Source organism: Choristoneura fumiferana, chromosome 30 (assembly GCF_025370935.1).
Source record: "Choristoneura fumiferana chromosome 30, NRCan_CFum_1, whole genome shotgun sequence".
In the NCBI taxonomy this organism is placed as follows: Eukaryota; Metazoa; Arthropoda; class Insecta; order Lepidoptera; family Tortricidae; genus Choristoneura; species Choristoneura fumiferana.
This window is the reverse complement of record NC_133501.1, coordinates 6,849,360-6,873,818: the sequence shown is the minus strand read 5'-3', so window position 1 is coordinate 6,873,818 and position 24,459 is coordinate 6,849,360. Positions and strand designations below refer to the sequence as shown.

Below are 24,459 nucleotides of genomic sequence, written 5' to 3'. Positions count from 1 at the left end.
TTCAGAATTATTAGGAATATTACAAATTTTCTCGTCATCTGTTTCGATTGTGACTTTAATTTCTTTTACTGCATTGTTAAATGGCTCTTGAATCTCATTTGTTTTATTTTCTTCGATCAAATGTTTAGTATCTTTGTTATCAATTGAATTGTTTATGGTTACATTGATTTTCTGAGCATTTATAATCGAATTGACTATTTCTTTTCCTTCGGTGTCTGGGCTGTGATCTATTGTGTTGACTGCGGTAGTGACTATTTTATCGTGTGTAATTTTTTCTTCGTGTTTATTTTCATTCGTGATATTTTCAAGGTTTTCATCTTCAGCCGGTGTTTTTTCAGTTATATAACTAATCTTCTTTTCAGGCTCGATAACGTCGGTGTCACTGTTGCGATGTTGTTGTTCTTCAGTGGTTAAAATAGTTTTGCCAACTTTTTTATCAATATGAGACGGGCCCATATCAGCATCATTTTTCTTGGTCAATTCATCATGTACTTCAAAATGTTCCTTGTTCATTGATTTAGTGGATACAATAACTTCTTTTAGTGCATTGGATGATACTGCTTGACTCCTGTCTGTGTTATTTTCTTGGGACCCAATAATTTCTTCATTTGAGCTATGGATTTCGTGCAGTGTATTTTGATTTTCAGCAATTACATACTTCGCTTTATCTTCCTTTTCAGCATTATTATATTCTTCTGTGGTGCATATGATTTCATGGTTGTTAATTTTTTCTTCGTCAACATTTTGTGTAATATTATATTTTGGCACAGGATTAAAAACCAAACTTTGATCTACGGTTTTCATAAACGCTGCTTTTATGTTTTCTGTGACGTTTATTTCATCATCTTCAACGAACTCCTGTATCATTCCGCTTATATCAAGAATTCCTTCATCACGGACAACAATGTACTTTACGTTCAGCATAGTAGCTTGACGATGTACTGCGCAATGGTAGGCAAAATTATATTTGTCAAAAACTAAATCACAAATGCAAGTAGTCTTCACAACTTTCGTTTCAAGAGAGCACTTGCTCAAATGTTTTACGAAAAACTCCGCCCGATCGAAGCATAGTCGACACTGGCATACAAAAACACGATGAGCTTTTCGTACTGCCAAAACATTTGTAGTCACTTTCTTGTTGGCTACTTTAGCCTCCATTTCACACTTATTCATTGCAATCGTTTCGTTACTTTGATCATTTCTTACTGAATCTTCACCGGTTGTTTCATAGTCACCCATTTCCTCCATGAACACTTCCTTCATGCCACTAACATCTAAATTCTTTTCGTCTCTTACAACTATTTTCTTCACATCAAGAGCTGTATATTGCCGATGCACTTGACAATGATGGGTGAAGTTGTATTGATCAAAAACTAAGCCGCAAGCACATTTGGTCTTCACAATTTTCATATCAGGGGAGCATTTGCTCAAATGTATGTCCAATAGAATCTCTGGCCGATCGAAACAGAGTCCACAAGCGTGGCACTTGTAGACAAGAGACACTTTAGTGTCTTCTGCAGAGTTACTTTGATCGTTAAACAGTGGAGTTATACAAGGTCGTGTTCTTTTTAATCGATAGTCTTCTGGAGTAGATCCCGTTTCATTGTTGCTTGAGTTTCTTCTAATTTTCCTGGATTTAGATGAGCTGTAATAGAAAAATACGAAGACATATAAATAACTGTTGAAATTTAGAAGTAAGGGACACAATATCACCATCATCATCAGCTGGAAGACGTCCACTGCTGACAAAGGCCTCCCCTTAGAACGTTACAATGAACGACAATTCGCCACTTCCATCCACCGGTTTCCCGCAACTCTCACGATGTTGTCAGGTGGTGGAGGTGGTGTCGACACAATATGGCTAGCATAATAGGAATATTACCTACTGCATGTTTCTGCCGTCAGCACTAGCCTAGCACAAAACCGTAAACAGTTTTTTGAGTATCTTAAATGTCATAATATCATGTTATTTCAATTATTTTTTTGGAAATATAGCTCTATCGTTACTATCGATGTCATCATCATCATCTCAGCCTATATACGTCCCACTGCTGGGCACAGGCCTCCTCTCAGAACAAGAGGCTTGGGCCGTAGTTCCCACGCGGGCCCAGTGCGGATTGGAACTTCACACGCACCATTGAATTGCTTCGCAGGTTTGTGCAGGTTTCCTCACGATGTTTTCCTTCACCGCAAAGCTCGTGGTAAATTTCAAATGTAATTCCGTACATGAATTTCGAAAAACACAGAGGTGCGAGCCGGGGTTTGAACCCACGACCCTCTGCTTGAGAGGCGATAGGTCAAACCACTAGGCCACCACGGCTTCACCACTATCGATGTAAATATGTTATTTTGTTACGTGAACTTTTGAAATGATAATTCGGGGGTTTTTAACCCCCTACGCAAAAATCGGGGTGTTATAAGTTTGACCGCTATGTGTGTCTGTGTGTGTGCCTGTCTGTCAGTCTGTGGCACCGTAGCTCTTAAACGGGTGGACCTATTTGAATGCGGTTTTTTTTATTTGATAGCAGGTTTTCTAGCAATGGTTCTTAGACATGTTTTTCAAAATCGATTTTCGGCCGTTTTTGAGATATTGAACTTTGAAGTGACAAAGTCGGGGTTTTATAGCTTTTTGTTGGTTAGGTTAGGTTATTCCTAAGGTGTTGGGGGGCTAGTTAGGGTATGTGTTGTAATTGTAGTAGGGTAGAAGTACCGTTTTTGGCCACCTAGCACCGTTTTTGCACAGTTGACATTTGAAGTACTTACCTAAGAAGTACATATATATTATATAAAAAGTTATACCTAGTATTGAAACGATATGTTTAGTGAGTTTTCAAAAGTTTACACTGATACGAATAAAGTTTGTAATGTTTTATTACTATACATATAACATATGAAGCCGTGGTGGCCTAGTAGTTTGACCTATAGCCTCTCAAGCAGAGGGTCGTGGGTTCAAACCCCGGCTCGCACCTCTGAGTTTAACGAAATTCATGTGCGGAATTACATTTGAAATTTACCACGAGCTTTGCGGTGAACGAAAACATCGTGAGGAAACCTACACGAACCTGCGAAGCGATTCAATGGTGCGTGCGAAGTTCCCAATACGCACTGGGCCCGCGTGGGGACTGTGGCCCAAGCCCTCTTGTTCTGAGAGGAGGCCTGTGCCCAGCAGTGGGACGTATAAAGGCTGGGATGATTACTATACAATATATATTTATTTCAAACGTATATTCAAGCAATAAATGGCCATAAACGGTACAGTGGCCACAAATGGTACTTCTACCCTTACCCTTTACATACTTATCCTCCTGGCACCTGAGTCTTAACTTGTTTAACAGACGTATTACTTAAAAACCTTGACCTGGTCCACCAGCTTTGTTATTTGGTCATTATTTTATTATTCTCTATTCAATGAACAATGTGTATCCGCCGTATTCATAGTGTCAATCGGTCCTTTATATTATGCGACGGCTCAGGAGGTTATAAATTCTCACAAAAAGTTAAAAGAGCTCAAATCTAAATATTATATTGGCCGGAGTTGTATAATATCGTCAATGTACAAGTACGAGCTTCTTCTACAATAAGCTACTTACATTGGTGAAATCCAGTATGAGCCAATACGATGACGGTCGCTCGCATATGTCTGAAAATAACATAAAAATAATTAGTCTATAAACTAAAAGAAACATTAAATTTAAGCTAACAAAAACCCGACTGCCTTACAAACTAAAAGGATAAAAATAACCTAGTGGTAGATATTTGTCAAGTAGCTAATTTAAATTGAAATACAAACTGAAATATAGATGCACAGAAAAAACAGAAAATTAAGACCATCACTGGGAATCGAACCCAGGTCCTCGGTAATCTGTACCGCGTGCTATACGCTACACCACTGATGGGTCAACGGTACCGACACGAATTTCCCTATGCACCTTATATCTCAGCTTGTGTTGCTTACTTAGTCACTTAAGCAGCGACGCTAGCGACATCTATGCCTGTATTTTCAATTTCGGTTTTACGGGATGACCGTAAAAGTAAAAATTTGGAATTGAAATAAAAATACAAAAAGATTCCAAAAAACCAATCTTAAGCTAATTTAAAATTCAACAGTCGGGACCCATTACCAAGAATTTTTGAGCTGGTCATGATTTGAATGGGCCCGACTGATGAACTTGTTGACTTTATTGTTCCGTTTCATTCATATGATTAAATGACCGATCGTGACGATCAATTGCTTCGTGTACAGCTGACAATTTCGAAGCGACCGATCGCCACGATTTTCGTCCGATTGGTCGAGGCGATTAATCTTACCATGTATGGGCCCTTTTTAAATTTACTTAGCCAATAAAATTGGTTACGTAGCTTAAGAGCGCGCAAACATTTTGTCCCAACTCGTCACTGGCGCGATCTCCTTCCCGCGGCCCGTGTTTCGCCCGCACACTACAGCGGTTTGCTGTGTGCGTACGATGCGAGCGTTGCCGAAACATTAAACACATCTTGATCGTTGTACATTTTCCGTCGTAGTAAAATTGTTTGAATAAATATTTTTATTCCTTAACATAATAATTTATTTTATTACTTACAAGCTTTTTACTTATCTTGCCCTGTTAGTATGTTAGTTATTAGTAGGTATCGATAAATTTTGGAAAGCTAAACTTGACTAAATATGCGTTTTCAGATTAAGTTAAAATTTTACATACGTGTGTAAATCAAATGACAATGCAGTATATTATTATGATTTTATGAAGCCTGATCTGATGATGGAGCTGGAAGGTGGCCGTAGGAATCTGTAATAAATCTATATAACCACATCGACTTTGGGCTTGTTTGATTCGTCTTGACAAGTACTTTGGCCCTAGATGGCATAAAAATTACAGTCAGTTAAAAAAGCTGGCAATAAAAATTTATTTTTCAGTGCGCGCAAAATATTTAGTTTCAATGTTTCTCACGCATATGATGGTATACTGTGTGAGGCACGTAATACTTAGTAAATAAATGAATATTTCATCATCATTGTCATAATTATTTTCATCTAATACCTTTAAACGAGCAATTCCGAAATCCCCGATATATATATTATATTTCGGCGATAATGTGTGTATATAAAATATTGTATGAAAATTTTACATAATTAGGCTTTAAAACACTCGTGTGATGCTATAAAGATATTCACTTTCGCTGGTATCCTTAACCCACACTATGGTTTCAAGACCCTCTTTATGTAACAATTGCATAAAATACTATTAGTAGATTGTACCACTACGGGGATAAAGCACTTTATTATGTCACGTACGTATGAATCCTGAGCGTAACGAAGGACTCCAGATTTAACTCCCGAGCGAAGCGAGGGTTTTAAGATGGAGTCCGTAGATCAGATGGAGTCGACTTCTCTGGGAGTAGATCTAATTTAATGGACTACGGAGTCCAATGACATTTTAGTAACAGGAATTTCATTAGCATACATGCGTACATGCGTTTAGCGTACATGTTCGGAGACAGTCTATCAAAACTGAGTAGTATCCTGGAATGTTTAATAAACAATAATCTTCATTTTATATGATTTCACTTGGTAGGTACCTAATAAAATACTGTGCAAACTAGACAAAAGTATTATTACTGAATAAAATTGTGGCAAAATCTAATTTTTTTAAAGTTGAAAATGCATCATACATTTTACATATTGGGACTTATAGAAATCTCATGAGTATATTCGACATTTCAGCCTGTTCTATTTTCCGTCTGAAACTAAAAGCAATCTTAAAATCAAGAAAGTAATGTTATCATAAATCCGAATTGAATTAAATTTAACACAAATCGTATTTATTATTGATCCTGAATGTAAAACCAAAAACAGTAATTTTACAGTAACCTTAATTCCGATTTGGAGTGAATTTAACAAAAAAATATATTTATGGAACTAGTTTCTATCTTGGATTTACAGTAATGGTAATTAATAATGATGAATAACCTTTTCTAAGCAGCTCATACTGTGTTACCAGTACTGTGTTTTTTCATTCCAAATGATTTTTGTTTATTGCCCATATCTAAGAATATAACATTTTTACTGTACAACAAGATTTTATTTACTTTTATATCATACTCACTATCATACTAACAAACATACTAACAGGGCAAGTTAAATAAAAGCTTTAATAACTTTTAGTTACATTTTTTTTTTTTAATACAATATTTTTGCTGACTGTACCTTTGTCCTGGTTACCACCTAGGACTCGTCAAGACAAATCTAATGAGTCCAAACTCGATGGGGTTATGTCGTTTTATTACAGAGTTCTTGTGGTTACCTTCCAGCTCCATCATCAGATCAGCTTCATGTCATAATAATAATATTACATTGTCATTTTATTCACACATGCACGCAAAGTTTCATCTCAATCAAAAATCGGGAAGTGGGTCAAATTTAGTTAATACTTACACACTACATACTAACATACATACTAATATGGCAAGTTAAATAAATGCTTGTGAAATGTAAAACGCATCTACCCGTATTAGTTTGAGTGAAAATTGCGAAAATTTAAAACATTTAATTTGAACATGTAAAATTACTTATCAAGTATCAAGCAATTGCGGACACGCTATAACTATCGGGTGTTTGCAGTAAAGGTTGATAACCTTGCGGAGAGCGCAGAGCGATACGTCCGTTCCTTGGGAGAGCCCGGCGCTTTCTGAGTCGTAACTAATAATCGATTTAGGACCCAAGTTTAGAAAATTGACAAAATTAAATGAGCTATTATTAAGCGCTGAAAAAAATATTACAGACTAAACATTTCCTGTAGATTTATAATAAAATTGTTTTATTGGCAAATACATCACAACAAATGAGATAAAAAATGATGAAGTAGACCGATTTAGACCTTTTGAAGAATGGTATTTGAATAATAATAACTAATATTTTGATACATATGATGACCCTATGTCTTAAAAGACTATATTTCCTATTATAAAATCTTAAAGTTACACTGTTTGTGGTGGGTTATAATGGAAATATTTCACATGAAAGACAGCTCTGACGCGTATTTTTGTAAAACCTCACTAACAAAATGATTTGGCAAAAAAAAAATCGCTGACGGAAATAAATGGAAATCACCGCTATACATCAGAGTAAGAGTTTATCTATATGTTACATTAGTTTTTCCTTAAAAAACGTAAGCATTTAGACATTAATAAGGCATTTGAAAAACCTCAAAATCGCTGAATGGGCAATTTTTCGTTTGCACGCTCTTAACATCTCAAGTCAAATGTCATAAGTTCGTTTAGGTCATTTAGGCTTTCGACATTCTACAACGTATGTATCAAGTTTATGACAAAAATAATATTTATTCATTTTGTACATTCTGGACGTACCTATGGTATCAAGCTTATGACATTTGATTTTAGATGTTATGCTAAGCAACCCCGTTACTATTTGTTTTTAGCACTTAGGTACATACCTGCTGATTTAGATCGAAGTACTGTGCCAGGCCCAAAAGTCGGAGTAGGGGTGCGAGAAATCAGCCTGATTGATTGGCTACGACTGAGCAAAACCCGCCTCCAAGTTAGCCTCAGAGCGTCGCCCCGGCTCTGTATATAAAAAAAAAAAACATTTTATAGGGTTCCGTACCTACCTCAAAAGGCGTAAACAGAACAATTGTAATCCTTCGAGGGGTTTCGCATATGAATGTCAAATTACTGGGTTTTCACGATATAGGCCCGACCTAGTGTGAGAACCGCTGTTAAACTCTAGTTCCTACCTTTAGGTTAATTAGCCATGGAAATTCTTACGTAATGTACCTACTTTAAAATTGGCAAATAAATATTTTTTCATTTTTTCAATCTACCACTGGCAAGAAATCAAACGAGGTATGTATTTAAGTAAGTATGTTTTTTTGAACAGATTAACAATGTTATTTAATGATATCGAATACATCACAAGTATTTAACACAACTACATTTAGGATTATACGAGGTTTATGCCATTATTGTTTTCTTCCATTCGCGATTCTCCACAAAATAAATCCACACAGCTGAATTGATCACATGCGTAATGCTTCACAATCATTATTCTACGCCAGTCTTGTTTCTTCCTATTCGCGATTCTGGACAATATGAATTTCACACAACTGAATTTAATCACATACGTAAGATCACAGTCATTATTCTACGCAATCTTGTTCTCTCCTATTCGCGATTCTGCACATATGAATTCCACACAACTTAAATTACTCACATCGTTATATTTCACGATACTATCTTTTATCTTTATTCTATTATTTTCTATAATACTTGTTTCTTCCTAGTCGCGTTTATAAATAAAAAAAAAAAAAACAGACTGCTTGAGTCGCTTTCCCGCGGTAAAAATTGATCATGGTCGCGGCTTTAAGTTATGTGAACGGAAACACCTTTGAGACGAGCTTCCCGAAGGCAGCAGCAGCCTAAATAAAATTAAATAAAGATAAACAGGGACGATTGAAATTAAAAAAAAATTTTTCTCCGCCCCAATTTGTCGGTTCGATTCCCGTTATGTATGAGATTTAAAAAATAATAATTACAGAATCGTGAAGTATAACGCATGACTGATAAATCAGTGTGAATTCATATTGTGCAGAACGCGAATAAGAAGAAACAAGATTGCGTAGAAATAATGACTGAATATCTTACGTATGTTGATTAAATTCAGTTGTGTGGAATTCAGATTGTGCAGAATCCGAATAAGAAAAACAAGATTGCGTAGAAATAATGACTGTGAAGCATTACGCATGTGATCAAATTCAGGTGTGGAATTTATTGTCAGAATCGCGAATAGGAAGAAACATAATGTAATGGCATAACCTCGTATAATCCTACATTTTATAACCCAGTAGATTCCTATTTGGAGTAACAGATCGCCAATGCGGATCGGATATGTCTTCTTGAAAAATATATTTGAATTTTCAATTTTGTATGTAGGTTTTGGAATTCGGATACCATTTTTATACATCTATATATTATTATGTAAAACAAAGTCGTGTTAGTTACAGCATTAATAACTCAAGTTTTATGATTTTTGTGTTTTTGGATTTTTTCTAATTCGGAATAGATAAAAGTATAAAACATTGTAAAATAGACGAAAAAAATAAATAAAAGAAAATCATTTTCCCATACAAAAACATTCATGGGTTTTTAACTGTTGAACATTTAATGTTCATCCCGTCGATACAGTAAACTGTCCCCTCAAATTAAAGAACGCATTTAAATAAATTGGACCCGCTAGATGGCGCTGTGGTTTATCATAATCTTAATGTAGTGTTTTTTCGGGTAGGACAACGTCTGCCGAGTTCGCTAGTGTATAAGAGGGGGCAAAATGCCCCCCCCCCCCGATGGGAACAACCACCGTCAGTAAGATACGTACCTTCAGAGTCAACACGCATTCCTTGATCTTGTTATAGAACTCATAAGCCACTTGCCGGCTGAGGAACTTGGCAGCCAGCGTACGGAATGCCCCAGAACCCCCCTCAGTGATGTAGTGGAACGTCCACTCCCAGGCGTGACTGCGGCTGTACCGCATCTGGTGCAGCTTGAAGCTGTCCGTCAAGGTCATGGTCAATGAAGTCTCGTAACCCTGTCGACAAGATACTACGATAGAGAAAACCCACTGTCACATTAACACACGCACGCACACACATAAATCATAAATCATTTTATTATGTGTGCAAGTATTTAGTTTGTCTTTTTTTTTTCTTTTTGACCCAGACGCAAAAAGAGAGGTGTTATAAGTTTGACCGCTATGTGTGTCTGTCTGTGGCACCGTAGCTCTTAAGCGGGTGGACCGATTTGAATGCGGTTTTTAAATTGAAAGCAGTTTTTATAGCGATGGTTCTTAGGCATGTTTTATCAAAATCGGTTCAGCCGTTTTTGTTGGTTAGGTTAGGTTATTCTGTATAATACTTCAAGCTCTTGTTTGTGGGGAGAAGCGCTCCTTATCCTAGACTCTAGGACTGGTTCTATATAACTCCGCTTCCAAAATCCAACCAGAGTTTATCATCGCATCATAATTTTATTTTTTTATGTCTAACTGTCTATGCCAATAAACCATCTAAAACAGGGATGGGGAAACTGCGGCCCGCGGGCCATCTCCGGCCCGCGACCATCAAAGAAAAATCAAGAGAAGATTTAGTATTGTTAGAAATTTCATTCTCATTGGCAATGGCCAGCTTGCATACAACAATCACGCAATTTCGCGTACGCGGGCAGGATGAGCGAAAATCGAAAATATTGCACAATAAATTAGTGTTTCAGAAAATACATATCAATATTTTTTACTTCAGTAAATAAAATAGTCAAAAATGCAACAACTTGGCCCGCCATATATTTCGTTAGTACGAGTATATTGGCACACGAAGGAAAAAGTTTCCCCATCCCTAATCTAAAATAACCCCACACTGATGGGAACCCTCTGGCCCGACTTTTGGCCGGTATTTTTAAAGGTACTTACATCGTTGTGATATCTTCGAAACTGGAGCTGATATTTGTTCCTCGCTTACAGTATATTAGTATTATAATTTCGCCGAACTCCTTCACTATCCAATCGCCTAAACCATAATCAAAGACCAGCAGGAGAGATGGTGCATTAAACAGCTCCTGAGAAACAATCATTTTATAAGTATTTAAAATGGAGAGAAATTGCACGCGGGTGCGGGGTGCGGGGTGCGTATCAAATGGGTCCATATCGGGTTGTACAGGTAATTGTTGAAAGGCAGAATGTAATGTTTGTCAGAAATGAGAGAGAGAGAGAAACATTAATTTACACATATTCGATACACATAAAAATACATTAGACGGAGAGAACAAAAAAAAAATAACATCGAATAGTATAAAGTGGACCCCACTCAGCATACTGTAAAAAAATAAATGAAATGAAAGAAAGAAATGTATTGTTTGTCATAAGTTCATAACCCATTATTCTCTGAACGTGTCTGAACCTTATAATTGTTCAGAATTTTTATAAAACAAACCTAACCTAACCTAAAATTTTCTATAGGATTAGGATATAGGAAAATTTTCAGAAAACCGTTTCAGAGGGAAATAATTATGACAAACCATAATTCTGATAAACATTACATTACGACTTGCGAAACTTATGAAAAATTAGGCGCGCCCGTATCAATACATTATATTGTTTTTCTAAGGCTACACTTCACAACGGCTCACCTCTTGTAGCCCGAAAAGTTTTAATCCTATTTTCACCACCACTACTTTCACTAGACCTAAAATCAAAAAGCCAATTTTTTTATTTTCCTACAAATTCATTCGGCCTAATTTGAGCATTCCGAATTTACGTTGTACTACCTAATTTCACTAGCCTTAACTAAAAAGAGCTAAAAATATTATTTTTCCTAGCTATTCATTAGCCCTTTAGCATCCCGAATCTACGTTATTTTCTTATGCCCGGTTTCTTGATTCCCCTATTTTGAGTTGTCCTAACGATAACGATCGTAATGAATGTCGACGGAGCTCCGCTGCGTGGAGCTCCTATTCCGCGTTGGTAAGGCGCTTCGCACGTTGTCAAAACTCTAACCTAACCTAATCCATGGACCATGGTCGCCATGTGGGTATAATTTACCTAATTGAGTATTTGTTTTTCATATAGATTTCATTCAAACAATGATTAGACCTTATGGCTAATTATTATTATATTAATAAATCATTAGGAATAATATCATTCATTTTAATAATATTAGCGTTTAATGTTTACACCAATAAGCATTAGGGTACATAATTTTAGGTCTATTAATCATGAGGAATAATTCTTATTAGCTTTAGTAATATTAGAGCATTTTATGTTTCATACAAGTAAACATTAGCGTTCATAACTTTTGGTCTAGTTATCAATTCGAACATACAATTTTAGCTGTAATGAATAATGACATTAGGGCTAGTGAAAATAATATTTAACGTTGGTATGTCTAATTAAATTATATTAGGTCTAGTGGAGGTAAACCCGTCACAACGTGTTCATGGTGGTCGGTAGGATGAGTATCAGTACCTGAACCATCATGACGACCTTCTGGGAAAATGGTGAGGTGGTTTCCCCTCGAATTCCACACCGGAGTGCTGGAGTGAGTACGGGGTTTGCAATAGAGGGCGCTGCTCTCACATCAGGTCTCTAGTCTTTTACAACGCCCAAGAGATGTGGAATCGAGATTTGGACTTATAGATATCTGGTCCAATTGCGATTTAGTCGTATCGATAGCTAGTCGAATCGAGATCTGGGCTTATAGATACTAACCCGGTCTATCCTATTCTAAAATCCGGCACGGCATGAACAACGAAGATCAGATTAAATAATAGGTTATTTTTTATCCCGTTAAAAATAAGCTGTAATTGTAATAGTTATTACCTTGTCTTCTTCTGTAGGCAAGATTATTCCGTCCAGTGAAGAAATCTCTTCTAAGTTGTTATCATTTTCATTAATTGACAAATTTCCAATTTCTCTCATTAGTATTTCTTCTGCATCATCTGCTTCAGATTCCTTCGCGTCTTCATTTTGATGTTTCATTTTCTCCTTATCATCTGCATCACTACGTTTTTCTACTTGACTTTTATCCAAAATATTGCTTACATCAAAAGCTACGCCGGCTTCAAAATCTTTTACGTTTTTATCATCTCCTTCTTTTTTATCTTCTACGCCATCCACAGTGACATTTTTTATAGTAAACTCAGTAATTTGAGGTAATTGAGTTTTGAAACTCGATTCTTCAGTAGAATCTAACTCCGGTTCACCACGGCCTTTGTAAACTAAAATCACTTTAACTTGTTCAATTTCAATTTTCTTATCTTCGGTGTTGATTGTAATTCGTAGATGGCTCGGGCTGTTTAAATCTTGTTCCAATTGAGATAAAACTGGTGTAAGGCTTATTTTATTTTCATTTACTGTCTCGATTACACTTGCAGGCTCGCCTCGGTCCGACCTGAAGAAAAAAAAGTCTTCTATAACTTTACTGCTTTGCGAATTAATTTAAATAGCACTTTCAAGTACGTAGATAATTATTAATAAAGAGCTGCTGCCCGTGACTTCGTCAGCAAAAAAACCCTTGGGAATTACAAAAAACATAAAGTGGTCTTCTTAAAGCTGCGTTTCCACCAGAGATGTGCGAGAAATATGTTTTTCATGAACCAATAGAGAAACTTCATTTACCTATCCTCGCACAGCACAGCTCTAATGGAAACAGCTGAGCGGAGCGAGGAGAGGTAAATGAAGCGTTTCTATTGGTTCATGAAAAACATATTCCTCGCACATCTCTGGTGGAAACAGTCTTAACGTTGCACTAAAATCAACAGTGCCAAATTTCATGATTCTAAACCCCAGTGGTTGTTATTTCGAGATTTTTATCCCGATCCCGTGGGAATATCGGGATAATCGGGGCGGTGGTCAAATGTGGCCTCCGAATGTTTGCGATACTGTGAGATGATGGATGCTAGGCAATCCAGTAGGTATCTATAAGTGATTTGTCTGCCTTTACTTATTGTTTAAATTGTAAGTTTCTCGGTGTATTGGCTTATCACTGTAATGCCGTGCAAATGTATTTTAATAATAAATAAATTAAAAGTAATAATATAGATAGCCTCCTTCGAAAACAGACAAGGCAAAGAAGTCGACAAACGTATTGAAAATGCCTGGAGGAACTACTGGTCCAAAAAACACTAATGAAGGGTAAACTTCCACTAGCCTTAAAACGCAAGCTCGTTGACATGTGCATCCTGCCCATCCTAACCTACGGTGGTCAGACCTGGTCTTTGACTGTGTCCCAGAAGTCCAGACTCAAGGTTTGCCAGCGGGCTATGGAGCGCAGTATCCTAGGTGTTCGAAGAGCGATAGAATAAGAAACACTGAACTGCGCTCAAAACCCGAATTGTTGATGTGGGGACAAAGACCGCCAAACTCAAGTGGGACTGGGCAGGACATGTCTGCCGGATGCATCCGGATCGTTGGGCCAAAATCACCACTGATTGGGTTCCAAGCGACGGGCACCGGACCAGAGGTAGGCCTAAAAGAAGGTGGCGGGACGGTTTGGAGCGATTCCAGCCGGACTGGCAACATTTTGCCGAAGCCAGAGACGAGTGGGGGAGAAAGGGGGGGCCATTGCCCAGCAGTGGGACACTATACAGGGTGGCCCATTTATATCGTCAGTATGGGAAAGTCTGAAACTATACGACATACGCAAATTTCTTCTTAGGAACCATGACGTCGATTTTAATAACAAGAAAAACTGCATTCATGCATTTAAAAAAAACCTGTACTCAGCTCGGGAATCGAACCCGGTTGTTGTGAAAAAAAACTTACACTATTTCTCTATTTCTATTTAGATATCGATTGTACGTCTTAAGAAGTAAATGTGCCAGTCACTTTCAAATGTGGTTTATTACGTCTCTGTATCTATGTACATACCACTTATTTTAAGTGGGATTTTCAATTGATTGTAAGTGTTTGATTAATAGAAGTTAGCAATTGCAGTCAGAAATAGATAGTGTTATCGCAGATAACAAAACTTCCGTAAAGGTTTAATGCAATGCCAATGCCATATGATAGGTAAAGTGGTGTATGTAACAAGTTTCGACACCAGCAAAGAGGTACAAACAACCATAGAGACAATTTTACAGGCCAGAATTTGTTGAATATTGTAACGGTGGACACTTCGAAAACCTACTAAAATAAATTAAAGTATGTGAAAATAATGCATTTTATTTATTTTAGACATAATGTTTCATGAACACATTTACTTCTTAAGACGTACACAATCGATATCTAAATAGAAATAGTGTAAGTTTTTTTTTTCTTCAAAACAACCGGGTTCGATTCCCGAGCTGAGTACAGTTTTTTTTAAATGCATGAATGCAGTTTTTCTTGTTATTAAAATCGATGTCATGGTTCCTAAGAAGAACTTTTCGTATGTCGTATAGTTTCAGACTTTCCCATACTGACCGATATAAATGGGCCACCCTGTATAGACTATTAAAAAAAATTGCCTAAGTGTTATTCCAGACGCCCAGCTATCTATGATCTAAATCGGTCCTGCCGTTTTAGCGTGAAGGAGGAACAAATCAACACAATTTTCTTAACGACGCAAAGCCACTAGGTAATAAAATGTTTGACCCAAATATCAAACAGAACAAAAAGATTACCAAAATCGGACTTTGGTTTTACTTTGCATGTTTTGTTTACGGAATAACAATGGACCCTTTATTTGATACTTCACGTAATCTTAATGGCCTTAGTTGATTATACGCGAATTGACGACTGGATGGCCAAGTGGTTAGAGAACCTGACTACGAAGCTTGAGGTCCCGGGTTCGAATCCCGGCCGGGGCAGATATTTGTATGCATAATACGAATGTTTGTTCTCGGGTCTTGGATGTTTAATATGTATTTAAGTATGTATTTATCTATATAAGTATGTTTATCCGTTGCCTAGTGTCGATAGTACAAGCTTTGCTTAGTTTGGGACTAGGTCAATTGGTGTCAAGTGTCCCATGATACTTAATTTATTTATTTATTTATTTATTTATACATTTACTGTGATTATACTGTGCCATAAAACGCTGTTACCAAATTCAACGGAACACAGCACAAGTCAACGCACGTAAAAAGAGCTCTGGGTGGCTAGTGGAGGGGATACGTTTGTGCATCTGTCAACTAAAAAGCGAATGGCGTGACGGCCGCGCGCGCTCCTACGCCCCCTCCCGCGTCCCCCACTGCTCCGCCACCAATTTGGTCCATATTTCGCTCACTGCGCAGGTATATCGCCAGGAGCTCTTTTAACGTGCGTTGATTTGTAGTCGTTGTCATAGACTTCTTTGAAAATATCAGTGTTATGAAAGCGTCCAGTCGCCAACAGAAGTGTATGATCCCCGTTCATTAGTATGAATAATACAAATATCTGTTGTTCTATAATAAAAAATAGGGTTCCGTAGCCATTACGAAAAAATTAAGTAATATTTTTCTAAAGGATTTCGTATTTTATACGGAATCTTCCAAGTTTAGGTATATTTTATACCTTAGGCTGCTATTTACTCATAAACTACTAATAATTCTCAAGCAAACTTGGCCGCTATAGTTTTCCTTGAAAGTTTAATATACTTACTACCATCCTGAACTTTTTCAAATTTTTCCACCCACCGGTTTAGATTTTAGAGGGGAGGGGACGCTCCATTTTAATGAAAATTTGCACTTTAAAGTTGAATATTTCGCAAATACATCACTGAATCGAAAAATTGTGTTAGCAAACCCCTAATGGTTTTAAAAGACCTATCCAACGACACCCCACACTTTAGGGTTGGATGATAAAAAAAAATTACCCCCACTTTACGTCTATGGGAGGTACCATAATTTTTTTTTTTACTTTTAATTGTACCATTTTGTCGGCATACTTTACCTTTATATCCGTGCAAAATTACAGCTTTCTAGCATTGATAGTCCCTGAGCAAAGCCGCGGACGGACAGACAGACAGACAGACATGGCGAAACTATAATAAGGGTTTCGTTTTTGCCATTTTGGCTCCGGAAACCTAAAAACGGTCTTGAACTTGAATACAAAATGATTTGTTTCGAGATAAGGATTAAGTCTGTTGGTAACAAAAAGGTATTTGATAACATTACTTATCTAATTTTGGTCGGCATTTCTATATCAACTTTTAAAATTGCATCGTCTGATTATTATGATACGAGTCGGTATATGACATGATTAATTATGTTAAAATTTTAGAAAGAATATACTTATGATAAAAATAATGGGCGAGGCCTATGTCCAACAGAGAACGACTTACGGCTGACATGATGATATTATTGTAAGAAACTGCAGGTGGTAGGACCTTGTGCAAGGTCCGCCCGGATTGCTACCACCATCTTGCTCGCTAATCCTGCCGTGAAGCAGCAGTGCTTGCACTGTTGTGTTTCGGCGTGGAGAGTAAGACAGCCGGTGAAATTAATGGCACTTGAGGTATCCCATCTTAGGCCTCTAGGTTGGCAACGCATCTGCAATACCCCTCGTGTTGCAGATGTTTATGGGCGGTGGTGATCTCTTACCATCAGGAGACCCACTTGCTCGTTTGCCATCCAGTCGGATAAAAAAAGAACTTCGATACTTCGCTGGTAACTTACATGGGACTGCTGGCGCAGAACCCGAGGGGCACCTGCGGAGCACCCAGGCCTCCGTCGGCGGCCCTTATGCGCATCCTGTCTCCTGGAATAGAAGAAAAAAACATGGTTTATCTACTTGAACCAGTGAGTTCCTTTAAGGGTGAAGCCAAGACGCGTAATTTTTTGAGTCGTTCGCGTAATTTCTGCTGCATTTGGTATACATGTCGGCGGCCGATCGTACAATCCGCCAGATCACGAAATTCGTAGGCATATCGGGAAATGGCGCCATTTCATGAATTGGCTAAGGGACATCCGCCATATCGTTAAAAACTCATCGTTTAACGATTTGCCTAGTGACGTTTAGGCAGATCATGAAATTCCGAGGCATTATATCATGAAACGCCGCAAGTTCATAATTTGGCCAGTATAGGCAGATCATGAATTTCCTAGGCATATCATGAAACGCCGCCATATTGGTTCTGGCACTTCGCCGGCCGTGGCCGCGGCACGCTCGCTTCGCTCGCTCAGTTCGTGCTTTGAGGTCACTATTCATACTAACCACTCCTCGCTTCGCTCGTCGTACCTAATTTTTCTCTTTTTCGGCATATCACGATATGCCCAGTATAAAGCTAGGAATATCGACGAATGCGTTGCTCTAATCGATCTGCCGTATTATTTTTCAGGCACATCGTGATATGCCTGGTCACCATTTCACGATATGCCTAGGAATTTCGTGATCTGGCGGATTTAACGATCGGCCGCCGACATATACAAAAGTCCGGTTTGCGCCACACGGCGACTCAAAATGAGTTGACTCATTATCATTATTACCAAAGCAGGTTGTATGTTACTGATATTAGTCTACCCTTTTCCACTAATAAGTTTAGTTAGTTATTTATCTAAGAGTTAGTTTAACAATGAAATTAGAAACAATAGTAACTTTGCTCCTTCGCTCCCCCCGACCTTACGATAGCCATAGCCGATAACAATAATCGCAAGGTCGCGGGTTCGCATAGTAATTGTTTATATTTTCATTGATATGGACCTCCGCATTCGTAGACCTTCGCAAAGTAACGCCTGATTCAATAAATTAATGGAATTGGGTAGATTTCTGGCTAAAAAAAAATGTTTTTTACTTCTCATGGTCGTAAAGTGCCTATAATGACGTGTTTATCTATCTAAAGATCTAGGCGACATAATGACTTTTTATGCTCTAGAGTGCATAAGTAAAATCTTCGTCTAAGACCAAGGTAATCACGTGTCAACAGCCACAAACAAAAAAGTTTCTATATATGTATTGAATGAATGGGATCCGAGGGATGGGCATAGGAGCAGAGGCAGACCCAAGAGGAGATAAGGGGCGGGACGACCTGAGCGCTTTTCAGCTCGATTGGCAAGTGCATGCCCAGGACAGGGAAGAGTGGCGGAGAAAAGGGGAGGCCTTTGCCCAGCAGTGGGACATAATACAGGCTACATAAAAAAAAAAATATGTATTGAATAACTTTAATTTATTATACAAACTAAAAATCAATCAAAATGAATAAATAAAACTGCAAATTTATAATTATAAGCATGCATGAAAAATAAAAGGTTTTCCACTGTTGCTATTTCATCTCCTTGCAATATAAGTGAAAAGCAGTGTGTAAAACTTGACCATTAAATCCATTTTCCCCTCGATGTGTCTATCCACCCTTGTCGTACCGGCTCGGGTGGCTATGAACGTATCGGGTAAAAGGGCTCGTTTTATGCTCTTTTTGTGCAATATACTATAGTCCGTCTGTAAGATTATCATAAAATAGTGGACATGTCTTTTTTCTTTTGTCAAATAAAAAACCGCGTAAGAGCGTGTCGAACACGCTCGAGATAGGGTTCCGTAGTCATTACGAAAAAATTAAGTAATATTTTTCTAAGGATTTCGTATTAAGTTTGATATATTTACTAACATCCTGAATTTTTCCAAATTTTTCCACCCACCGGTTTAGATTTTAGAGGTGAGTTTAGTAGTGTCAAATTGTATGGATCTGTCAAGCTTAAGCCTGGATTAACTACTAAATCTCGATTTATTTTTTCGTGCAAGACGACCTTAGTACCTATTTAGTATAAAAAATTGTGTGCATATTATGTATGCTAATTTCCATTGGTACCGAATTCAATAAATAAATAAATAAACACGCCAAATACAACCACAATCATCAATGTGGTAAAACTAAAACTAATATAAATACAGGATGAAGCCGCAGCACAGATAACGCCCAAAATAGTATTTTAATCGGGAACTAAGTCCGACCCCATTGTTATAATACGCCTAATCAAGTTTATGTAATGAATGTGTTTTTAACCGACTTCAAAAAAGGAGGAGGTTCTATGTTCCAATGTTTGTATTTTTTTTTACGTATGTTCGCCCATTACTCAGTCAATTGTGGACCGATTTTCAAATTATTTTTTTATTCGAAAGGGTACTCTTCTGAGGTGGTCCCATTGACACCAAGTCAAGATCTGAAGATGGGATCCGGATCCTAGTTAAATCGGGGGCAAACCTCAAATTTTATAGGCACACCTATGGCGATTTTGGCATTTTCAGCATTAAGATAAGCATTTACGTTTAGAAAGTATCATTTGGTAAACTGGACCTGATGAAGAAGACCATAGATGACCAGTGGAACTCGTCAAAGCTAAGTAATGCGCACTCGTCTATAAACGATCATTATTTAAGCGACTAAGAAGGAGCTTTAAGTTAATGATTCTTTCGAACTGATCTAACTCATAGAAAACTGCGTAACTAAGCCGTGTTTGGGCTTCATGGAATCGTGAGATTTACTTTGGCTACGAATCACTAAAAAGTGAGAAATAAAGAAAATTTTGAACAAAAAAGTAAAACCTACTCCAAAAAAATAAAAATAAACGGAACCGACTACGAAACCCTTGAAAATATTTTTCTAGCACTAGGTACCTACTAGCTCGAAGTCGGTGTCTCAGCACGACCCAGCAGGATGGATTGAAACCCATAGTATGTACATAGGTGAGGTAGACGACTATTGTTCCATTCCTGCTGGCTCGTGCTGAGGCACCGACTTCGAGTTAGTATTTTTTTTTTTTTGGAGTCGGTTTTACTTTTTCATGAACCAATAGAAAAGTTTCATTTACCTATCCCTCGCATCGCACAGCTCTGGTGGAAACAGCTGAGCGGATGCGGATGAAGCGTTTCTATTGGTTCATGAAAAAAACCCCGACGTTGTCACTTCAAAGTTCAATGTCCCATAAACGGCTGAACCGATTTTAATAGCACATATCAAAGAACCATCGCTCGAAACCTGCTTTCAAATAAAAAAACCGCATTCAAATCGGTTCACCCGTTTAAGAGCTACGGTGCCACAGACAGACACACATAGCGGTCAAACTTATAACACCCCTCTTTTTGCGTCGGGGGTTAAAAACACATTGCTCGTACATCTTTGGTGGAAATGCAGCCACTGCACCGTCACGACCGTCTGCAGGGCTGCTACGAAATTCGAAACTCGAAGTTCGTATCGTACCTTCCCTCTCGCTCTCGTATTAAATAGTATAAGTGTCAGAGGGACCGCACGACACGAACTTCGAGTTTCGATTTTCGTAGGAGCCCTGCTGAAGCACGGAAAGTGACGGCGCGTATTGTATACCTACCGTCCCTCTCACTCACATATTAAAGTAGTATAATCGTCAGCGGAACTGTAAGATACGAAATTCGAATTTTTCACTTCGTCCTAAATATGGCGTGACAAGATAATGGACCATTCGTCCAAATGGACTAATAAATTAAAAAGGTCTGCTTATCTACTTTATTTCGTTTATGAGGACTTTTTGAATTGAACTACATAAAAGTATATGAGATAAACATATTTCAGTCATTGTAAATATTACGATCTGTGAGAAACTTGATGAATACCCGAGGAACACCTTATAGGTAAAATATAAAACCTTGGAGAAATGTAAAATCCCATCAAAAACATTATCATGTAAAATTTTGCCAAGACGAACGACCATCAATATGTTTAGGTTAGTTTAGTTTATTTATTCATTCAATACATCATTCCATTATAATATAATTTACATAAATATCAGATACTTATATGAATTGTATTGAAACTCGCACTTTCAAAGTTATCGGGTCTCATGTAGAGCCTAGCTTCTGACTCTAGACGCCCTAACTCTACAGTCTAACTTCACAAACTATGCACCTTAGTCAAAATATGTGGTTATTATAAAATTTTATCTACATTCATATCATAACTTCCCTACAATATGTTCAAGCAAATGACCTATATTAAGATAAGAAACTTAAATACATATCTGTGGTTTCATCTTAATAACTGTTTACATTAAAGTATCGGTAAGCGACACTTTAATTAGTTTAATTACATTCAAGAACATCTTATAAAAAAATAAACATGTAAATTGCGATAGTCGAATTAGTCGATTTGTAATTTCATTCAATAATAATATTATTGTTCCATACATTTTTAGAATCTCGAATATTACAATCGATTTGAGAATCTAAATCGACACAAGCCTAGATTATTTATGAATTAAAAAAAAATTATAACCATCACTGTCAGTCATTTGTTTCGAACTCGAAGGTATTCGAATAGGTAGGTATATCCGTCTGTACATATTGTAGAAAACTTATAATACATGTAATATGTAGAAAAATGATGTATGCGACTGTACCTACATAATTAGGCGTTATGTATCAGTCACAAATAACTATTTGAAACGTATTTTGTTCTTTTGTCAATGAAATAAAAAATTAGAAAGTTGAAGCGGGTCAACGTTCGGACGTCACGCCGTGCTAGTGTCGCACGGTGTGACGCCACACGAACTTTGACTGGCTATTATTATCTTCATTATTTTTTGTTTAATTGACAAAAGAAAAAAACAAAAGTCGAATATTTTCTGATAATCTAACTGACAGATTAACTAGATTTTTAACCCCCGACGCAAAAAGAGGGGTGTTATAAGTTTGACCGCTATGTGTGTCTGTCTGTGGCACCGTAGCTCAACGGGTGGACCGATTTGAATGCGGGTTTTTTATTTAAAAGCAGGTTTTCTAGCAAGTTTTAGATATGTTTCATCAAAATCTGTTCAACCGTTTGTAAGATATTGAACTTTGAAGCGAAAAGTCGGGGGTTTTCCAACTTTTTAATGGTTAGGTTAGTTTAGGAATCTAAATAGTCGATTGCGTGACAGAGACGGCAATACTAGTTTACACCGTAGAAGTAACAAACTTTAAATATCCATTCCATTCTGATCTGAACTTTGCCGTACCCAGCCGCCGCGACATTAAATCTCAGCAAAAAATTCTATGTTACTGTGCAAAATGAAAAACAAATATTAAACTGATTACAGAATTCATTGTAAAGTTTTATCAGAAAATATATTACAATGAAGTTTTATTATTATGCCCATTTCAACGCCCAGAGTTATTTATAAAGGACTTTTGTAATTTGAAATCAATCTCTGTCATCATCATAAATGACATAAAGTTTGATCCCTCCAGCGTCTGACGTCAAAGTCGTAAAATGTCCAGGTGTCCAGGTTGTAGAATGACCAGGCCCTCATTGCATAACAAATTACAAGCAAATAGTATTAGTGAATTTCAATACAAAATCGCTAATACTATTAGCTTGTAATATGTTATGCAATTGGGCCCAGGTAGTACAATGTCAAGATTTGAGATTGTTTTTTTGGAATATTTTTGTATTTTTTATTTAAATTCCAAATTTTTACTTTTACGGTCATACCGTAAAACCTAAATTGAAACTCCAAGTGCTGGTCTTATTTTTCTGGATTTTTCCGTGCATCTATATTTCAGTTTGTATTTTCAATAAAGTTTGATGTTCATAATCAAAAATTTGACTTGGGCGTCAGGGTAGGAGGTTATATTATAACCCAGAGCATCTCTTCTAATTATACAATGATGAAACAAAACGGCAATAAAGTATAACCAACAAGGGGTTGGAAAACCCCCGACCTTGTAACTTCAAAGTTCAATATCTCAAAAACGCCTGAATCGACTTTGATGAAACAAGTCTAAGAACCATCGCTAGAAAACCTAAAAAATAAAAAAATTAAAAGAAACCGCATTCAAATTAGTTCACCCATTTAAGAGCTACGGTGCCATAGACAGGTACACAGACAGGCGACCAAACTTATAACATCCCTCTTTTTGCATCGGGAGTTAAAAAACCCGTGTCAAAGCAATCGATGAATTTAAATAATGCTTATTGTATTGTATTGTATTGTAAAACTATTTATGGTACATAAAAACACATGAAAATAACAGAACACAGGATAATAAGAGGTACAAAGGCGAACTTATCCCTTAAAGGGACCTCTTCCAGTTAACCTTTGAATGATTGACAGGATATCAGACACAAGAGTAGACACTTCGAGTACTTACAATGAAATGATAAAAGAACCGAAATTTTAAATTAACTCACACAATGCATTATAGCTACACATAAGCGTACATATACCTACCGGGTGTGGCCTGTAATATGAGCAAATAATTAAAACATATCTATGTTTATCTATGTTCTATGTTTTAATTTTTTCCTCGTATTACAGGCCGCACCCGTTATAGGTACACACTAATACATACTGATAAAGCTAATAAACTAATACATACTCGTATCAAGGCAAATAAACTACATGTAAAATACATATACATATATACACCACACATACACAAAGCAGAACACACAACACTGCCTCATTTAAGATAAGCTTATATCTTTGGATTATATTTACACATTTATCTTACTCCTGATTATTACCTATTATTATCACACAAAGCCTGTATAATATAAAACAAAATAAAGGTAACTAAAACTACATACAAACTAAAATTATAAATAAAAAAGTTGCCCAAAATCTCTGCCAGGTGGTAAGGTGCCCAGAAGGCTGGCAGCATTACCACGCTGTATGGCAATGCTTAATCTTTGTGCTAAGAAAAAGCCAGCCGTCTGGTCACCCGAAGCCGTAATCAATTTGGACGACAATGATTTAAAAATATTAAAAGCACTCAAACCCCAAGGACCCATGGTTTCTACCCCAAACGGCTCAAAAATGTAGGCACTACTGATGCCTACATATTTGCGCCGTTTGAGGCATCCCGCAGAGCCTGCAGCGGCACCGGCCCTGTTGGCTGTAGATGGAAGGTGGGACGGCGCGAGTGTGTCGACGCAAGTGGCGTCCCAAACCAACGACCGTCCCATTTTCCATGGCATGAGCGTCATGCCTCCGGGCCTCTTGCCATCGTCGCGGACCAAGCCCGAAGGTTCCAAAACGGCTGGTGCTCCGGCACTGACCAAG

The 24,459-nt window shown here is 37.4% G+C and overlaps 2 protein-coding genes across 2 annotated transcripts in view; one reads left to right on the top strand and one right to left on the bottom strand.

Annotated features, from left to right (window-relative positions):
* The window catches only part of LOC141444493 (GTPase Obg-like), a 7,965-nt gene extending 3,285 nt beyond the window's left edge, over positions 1 to 4,680 (top strand). Inside the window, exon 3 of the mRNA XM_074110042.1 lies at positions 4,676 to 4,680. Within this exon, the coding sequence (XP_073966143.1) occupies positions 4,676 to 4,680 (5 nt within the window). The remainder of the gene's footprint in view (positions 1 to 4,675) is intronic.
* A 4,164-nt stretch (positions 4,681 to 8,844) lies between these two features.
* On the bottom strand, positions 8,845 to 23,564 carry LOC141444492 (uncharacterized). The gene is made up of 6 exons (XM_074110041.1): positions 23,546 to 23,564; positions 17,131 to 17,212; positions 12,374 to 12,944; positions 10,469 to 10,614; positions 9,386 to 9,557; positions 8,845 to 8,862 (listed from the first exon to the last, which is right to left on the bottom strand). Exons 2-6 carry the CDS (start codon positions 17,202 to 17,204, stop codon positions 8,845 to 8,847), a joined length of 981 nt encoding a protein of 326 aa, XP_073966142.1. The 5' UTR covers positions 17,205 to 17,212; positions 23,546 to 23,564.
* Between the last annotated feature and the right edge of the window lie 895 nt (positions 23,565 to 24,459).

What these genes read in the sequence shown, in the direction of transcription:
- LOC141444492 (XM_074110041.1), bottom strand. Translation starts at nt 17,204, where the DNA reads ATGCGCATAAGGGCCGCCGACGGAGGCCTGGGTGCTCCGCAGGTGCCC. An exon ending in TGCCTACAGAAGAAGACAAG is followed by an intron (nt 10,615 to 12,373) that starts GTAATAACTATT and finishes ATTGTTTCTCAG; the next exon opens with GAGCTGTTTAATGCACCATC. An exon ending in TTCGAAGATATCACAACGAT is followed by an intron (nt 9,558 to 10,468) that starts GTAAGTACCTTT and finishes CTTGACGGACAG; the next exon opens with CTTCAAGCTGCACCAGATGC.